The 6,726-nt window shown below is 36.9% G+C and overlaps 1 protein-coding gene across 1 annotated transcript; it reads left to right on the forward strand.

The window, feature by feature from the left end:
* Positions 1-562: 562 nt before the first annotated feature.
* On the forward strand, positions 563-6,435 carry bsnd (barttin CLCNK type accessory subunit beta). Its single transcript, XM_051875486.1, has 3 exons — positions 563-2,394; positions 2,530-2,612; positions 5,531-6,435. Exons 1-3 carry the CDS (start codon positions 2,218-2,220, stop codon positions 5,796-5,798), a joined length of 528 nt encoding a protein of 175 aa, XP_051731446.1. The 5' UTR covers positions 563-2,217; the 3' UTR covers positions 5,799-6,435.
* Positions 6,436-6,726: the final 291 nt, after the last annotated feature.

Raw genomic sequence — 6,726 nt, forward strand, 5'->3', positions numbered from 1 at the left:
TCCGTTGTAAAAAGCGATACCATTGTGCAGCATTTACCTCAGTAAGTTGACCGAGTGGAGTGAGTGGAGGCGAAGCTAATTATCATATTCATAGATATGTGTATATATAATGAGGCAAGGGTGTAGAATTACAGTCAAGCTGTTTTAAGGCAGTAAGATTTTTTTTTTTTTTTTTTTTTCACAGGAAAAAACGTTTAAATATGTCATTTTGGTGATCAAAGATGAATTTTAAGGGATAAAATTGTTGACTACAGGGGGACTTTAATGGTTTTGAGTACCTCTTTATCAATAAGCTGAACCAAATATTGAATTGTGCCTTGATTTTTCATAATGACCAGAACATTTTTTTTTTTTTTTTTCAGAAAGATTTAGAAATTTCCTAATGTAAATAATCTTATTTTTCTATATTAATGGTGGGCTTACTTTGTGTTGTAAAATATAGGATTGAGGAAATGTGCCTCTTTCACTCCTGATTGTCACATTCACTGTCACTGTAACAGGCCTACCAGAAGCTAATATTTTGTTTTGTGTGTGTTTTATTATTACTATATCACATAATGCTGCATAAGTCTATTTTCTGTGATGTTTTGTCAGTTACACATATTTTTCTTTTTGTATTGCCTGGCTATTACCTGTGCATTTAAATACCAATACACCATATGATACAAAAACTCTTGTTGATTTGTATTTGGTAACCAATAATATTATCAAACTAAGGCCTAGTTTCACAGACAGGGCTTAGATTAAGCCAGGATTAGGCCTTAGTTCAGTTAGTGCATTTAGTAGCTTTTATGAACATGCCTTAGAAAAAAAACAAAAAAACATTACTGGTGTGCATCTTGAGACAAAACAATGGCTCTGACATATTTTAAGATATATGAGTGCAAGTTGCTTTCAGTTAAAGGGGACATATCATGAAAAATGACTTCTGTGTTTAAGTGCTATAATCGGGTCCCCGGTGCATCTACCAACCCAGACAACGTGAAAAAGGACAACCCAGTAACTTTGTTTTAGTAAGCCTTTCTCTGTAAGCATGTGAAAAAATGACCCGCTCAGATTTCGCTTCCCTAGTGACGTAGGAAGGGGATCTTATTATAATATTACCGCCCCTTTCTACGCACGTCACCGCCATTTTGTTTTTGCAAGCGACAACAGTGGCAAAGTTATAACGTCATGGCAAAAGTTCGAGCAAAACATGCTAACTGTTCTGTTGTTGGCTATTTTGAGTCTCGTTAGCTTGGATAGCCTGCAAGTTAACCCTGGCAAGCTCGATTGCTAAAAAACGAGTGTTTCTGTCCGAGCGATATTTTGGAAAAAAAATATTAGACCATTCACAGCTTTTGATCACAAACTTTAGCCTGGAATGTATGGCTCTGTTTGGTAAACATGTACGCTATGTATAGTTGGCGTCCGTACGGATTTTGTACAAAAGATTAACATACATGCTACAGCAACTACATACATTTATCCACTATCCATTCAGAAACGTCCAGTTTCATTCTAAAAGTTGTAACTTCTTCCTGAGTCTCTCCATCACTGTCGACTCTGGTTTGAACAATGTAAGGCTGAACACCGTTACTGACAATCCTCATTTTCACTGCGTGAGATTCTCCAGGTTTGTTGTTGTTGAGCAACCGAAGCGTGAGCTGTTAAAGCTCCACCCTGGCAGGGAGCAGCTCATTTGCATTTAAAGGGACACACACAAAAACGGCATGTTTTTGCTCACACCTAAACAGGGACAAATTTGACAAGCTATAATAAATGATCTGTGGGGTATTTTGAGCTAAAACTTCACAGACGCATTCTGGGGACACCAGAGACTTATATCTTGTGAAAAGAGGCATAAATCCAGTTTAAAACAGCTCAAACATGCATTTTAGTCTGTAACTAGGCTTAAGCCTTGTCTGAAACCAGATGTTTTTGTATGTACTTGTACTTTACTTATCTTCTACTATATTGTTAATATGCCAGTATTCTGGAAAGGAACGTAGTAAGACTTTTTAAGCCAATGCAATTTTCCCTGGGGGAAGGTCACCTGACTAAGGCCCATTACAGGTTTAATGATCTGGATCTTGGTTCTCCACTGGCTCTGCGTCCTGTCAGTCACTCCTGCCCTCTCAGTCTGCCCTTCACCTCTATAGGGACACAGTCATAAAGCTCCACACTCTCACCGGTACTTTCCTCTGTTAACCACTGCTGGACCTCCAAGTTTCTTCCATGGCAGAGAACAAGCCGTACCGCTACGGGCTCATCATTCTTGGGATGGCGTTTGTGGCGTTAGGTCTGTTCATGATTTCCGTAGAGGAACCACAGGTGTTCGCCACGTTCTGCGCTGTGGGAGTGATAATGGTGGGCATGGGGACTGTCTGGTCAGTGTGTCAGTGTTACCCCAGGGTAAGGAAAGTGGGCTGTTCCCACTGTTCGGTAATAGATGGATTTTATGTTTATGTTCAAGCAATTGACTTTGATTATAATGTGCGTATAATTTGACAGAGTGTGTTACATTAGAGTGTTTCCCCTGTCCAACAGGTGACTGTTATGCTGGCAGAGAAGGAAGAGCTCTGTGGGGCTGAAAAACAGGACTTAAGTGCTGAAAGCTTGGATGAACAAAGGTTAGAGTAAGATATATATATATATATATATATATATATATATATATATACAGTGCTTAACAAATTTATTAGACCACCTGTCAGAAAACAGAAAACACAAATATTTATTAGACCACCTGTCAGAAAACAGAAATATTTTATTTTAATGCAGACTCTTACCTTTTCAGAGAGTTCTTCTCGACGTTTCACCATTTTGAACTGGAGTGAGGAATGTAAAATTGAATTCCTGTTTTTATACCCAAATTTGAATTTAAAACAGTAAATTCGAAAATTGGATTAACCATTACAGAAACATAAAAAATTAATTGGCAATCACCAATACTGTTAGTTTACCCACTAGTAAAAATATATAAAAAATATGAAAAATGTCTGAATAATTTTTGGTTCGAGTGTATATATTTACAAACTTTTATGTTAGATGTGATTAATCACGATTAATCGATTTGGCAGCACTATATATATATATATATATATATATATATATATATATATATATAAGCCTCTACAAACTCATTAGGAATGAGAAAATGTAGGCTGGGACTTGATTTTGTCCTCGAAAAATTAATTGGATCGTAGGAAGTTGGGCATTGTTAACTAAATGGATGCAGATATGAATGCCAATTTGCAGTCATTTGTGGAATATATTTAGTCTGCTGAACAAATGTCGTCTCGAGGGGAGGGGGAGGGTAAATTTTTTGATTATAGATTATGAGGACATATGAATTTTTTAAAAATAATGATGTGCACGGATAAATCATTTATAATAAACACTGTAACATTCTGTAAAAAAAGAATTGTCAATTTAGATTTCATGCATTTAAGAGTGCAAGGTTAAAGGTAGGGTAGGCAATTTCGGAGCAGTTAGAGCATGTGATCTTACCCTCCCTTCAGAGCGTCTCCAAAGCCTCCTTTAAAACACATGAGGTCATGCACAGCCAGAGCAGATGCAGCATAAGAGTCATAAGAGATAGTGTTAAATTACCTCATGAGACTTCCAGAGACAATATATGTGCATTTTTTTTTTTTTTTTTTTTTTTCATATTTAGACTTTTATTATTGATTGCTATCAGGATGTGAAGAGAGTTTCAACCAGAATAACAAAAAGTGTTTATGAAAAAATTGCCTACCCTACATTTAATGTAAATGATCTCACCACAACCGTCCAGTCATTCATCCAGTCTAACTCAGTGTCTTCCTTCTCTTCCTGTCATTACACTGGGGTCTGTGTTTGTGCTTTCTGAAGGCCCATCAAGATTCGTTTAAGTCTAAATTCACTCACTCTGTAACTGGGTTAAGCGGTTGGGTAATTGAATCTTAGAGAATCTTACCTCTTTCAGAGAACGTTATTATATGTGATAAGATTATTTTTGTAAAAATCTTGAAGAGACAACTTTACAACCCAATAGCCTTCTAGAATATAGGCTATCTACAGTATATAGCTAGTACCAATACCACAATGGTGTTAGACCATCCGCTGCCATCTATCAATGTGTTTCAGAATGATCATCAGTTTTATGTAAATTACACTGATACTAGTAAGTTTAAGAGAGCGGTCAACACAACAATTAATTTCCTTACCTGTCTGACAAAAAATATGCAACTTGGGCATCACTTGTCAGGATTTTCTCCTTCAAAACTTTCCACCTTGTGAATGACGCTCGTTTTTTGTTTTTGTTGGTCTTTCTGTCTACTGCCTTCAGACTTTTTCTGCTGTACACATACTGATTTTCCCGTTGTCTCCGCTGGTAAACACGATAAGTGAGTTTATTTTGTCTAATTTTCATTCTTTGCATCATCAAACAACATTACGCTACTAGCGTAACTACAGAGGAGGCAGCCAGTGAGCGTGAGGATTCTCTACGGGTCACGTCATTTCAACATGGCGAAATACATTGAGGGAGTGACCTGCACCATGCATAAATAAACCACTTTTTATAGAAAACTAATATAGTCTTCATCTGATTCAAGTGTACACCATTCTATGGAAGCTTTTTTTCAAAATTGTGAGATATAAACTCACAATTGCAAGTTATAAAGTCTGAACTGTGACTTTATATCTCATAATTCTGACTTTATATCACGCAATTCCGACTTTATATCTCATAATTCTGACTTTATAACTCGTAATTCTGACTTTATATCTCGTACTTCTGACTTTATATCACGCAATTCTGACTTTATAACTCGTAATTCTGACTTTATAACTCACAATTCTGACTTTATATCATGCAATTCTGATTTTATAACTCGCAATTCTGACTTTATATCTCGTAATTCTGACTTTATATCACGCAATTCTGACTTTATATCTCAAAATTCTCTGAAAAAAATCAGTATTGCGTGATAAAACCTCGCAGTTGCGAGAAAAAGTCAAAATTGCGACTATATCTCACAATTCTGTCTTTATATCACACAATTCTGACTTCATAACTCGCAATTGCGAGTTTAAATCTTGCATTTCTGAGAAAAGAATTGTGCAGTGTGTAAATTTTATCACCATCTTGCGTTAGGTTGTGAATTGCAATATAGAGAAGCTACGGTGGCTGACACAGGACAAAGAGGTCGTCGTCTGAGACAGCAGAGAGTAGCCAGTCAAGCAAATGCGCTCTGTAGAGCTGTTTGTCCATTTAGGGCTACTGTAGAAACATGTCGCACAAAATGGCGACTTAACGTAAGGGGACCTGCGGTGTATGTAGAAATGGCTTATTCTAAGGTAATAAAAACATAACGGTTCATTATGTAAGGTCTTTATACACCACTGAAAACATAGTTATGTATAGTATATTGCATTTCTGTCAATAGATCCTCCTAAATATTACACACTGGACCTTTAATGTGTAAAACTTTTTTAAAATTAGCCCAAACTACAATATGCACCTTTAAACTGCATAAAACTCACCTGTATTTTCTTGTTACAGTCCACAGAAACCAATAAGAGCTCCCTTGGCTGGCTTCTGTGAGGATGAAAAAGTAGAAATATCGGCAGATCCAAAACTCCACGCTGAGCACAAACACAGTGAGCGTGTCATCGTCCTCCACACATGTCGAAGTTCTCCCAGTGTGCTGGCATGTTCTAGCACTCCAGTGACGGACAGAAGAACCACAGGAGCAGACCCGAACCGAGAGATGTACTATGGGAAAATGGAGGACTCGTGTTACTTCACATCTGAGCTGGAGAGTGAATAGTGCCTGTTGATTAATGTCCAAATCATCATCTACATCTGACATAAAGATTTGCCACTATGTTGTCATACTTAATACTATTTTAAGTGTGTAAATTATGCCGTCACATTTTACATTATTTCAAAAGGTCTGGCCATGACTTTGTCACAAGCATATGATAATAGGATCGTTCAACTCTCAGGGAAATAAGGCTGGAAAAAGTTTAAACATTAGGTGATGAAATACTTGTGACCTTGACTCATACCACCGACACCAGAGGACACTGAAAGAGGAACTGCCTGGAATGTGTTGTTTTTATATCTGTCTGTGGTGCTCCTTCACATACATGAGACAGCAGGATAAAATAACCATATCTGATTATTTAAATGTAGTGTGGTAGTAAAATTCTTTAAATGTGTTAGGGATAATTGTCGAGCCAGTTATAGATATGTGTAAAAATACAGTTGCAGAAGCCTACTGAACTGTGAATCATTTGAGCCACAAGATATGTGCAACACGCATGTTTGTTTTCCTGTCATGGTGGGGACTTTCCATTTATGAGGTTCTATTTGTGCCAAAAAGAAGTCGACTGCTTTGTACTTCTACATCTGTCCTTGATTACAGTCATTGCCTATGTATTAAGATAAAGCGTTGTACTACACATTTGTTCATGTCTACAGTAATTTACTTGTTTAGATAAATTAGTAGGTCTATTGGTGTGAATGTCCTTTATGTGGCCTAGTTCTGTCGTTTATAAAGGATTTCAGGAAATGATGTCATTCCGTTTGTGCTAAAAAAAAAAAACACTGACTTCATTTGTCTACTGTTATTGCTGTTTTATTTGTGGCAGGCATAGACTGTAAAAAAAGATGGACGATGCACCTTCACTCTCTTCTGTTGTAGAAAAGTGAAGCCAGTGTCTTAATATGGTGCTGACATCTTGGAGGTATCA

This window comes from Ctenopharyngodon idella, chromosome 20 (assembly GCF_019924925.1).
Source record: "Ctenopharyngodon idella isolate HZGC_01 chromosome 20, HZGC01, whole genome shotgun sequence".
NCBI lineage: Eukaryota > Metazoa > Chordata > Actinopteri > Cypriniformes > Xenocyprididae > Ctenopharyngodon > Ctenopharyngodon idella.

Coding starts and splice junctions, on each gene's coding strand:
- bsnd (XM_051875486.1), top strand. CDS start 2,218: ATGGCAGAGAACAAGCCGTACCGCTACGGGCTCATCATTCTTGGGATG. Junction 2,395..2,529: donor TGTGTCAGTGTTACCCCAGG/GTAAGGAAAGTG, acceptor CCTGTCCAACAG/GTGACTGTTATGCTGGCAGA. Junction 2,613..5,530: donor GAAAGCTTGGATGAACAAAG/GTTAGAGTAAGA, acceptor TTCTTGTTACAG/TCCACAGAAACCAATAAGAG.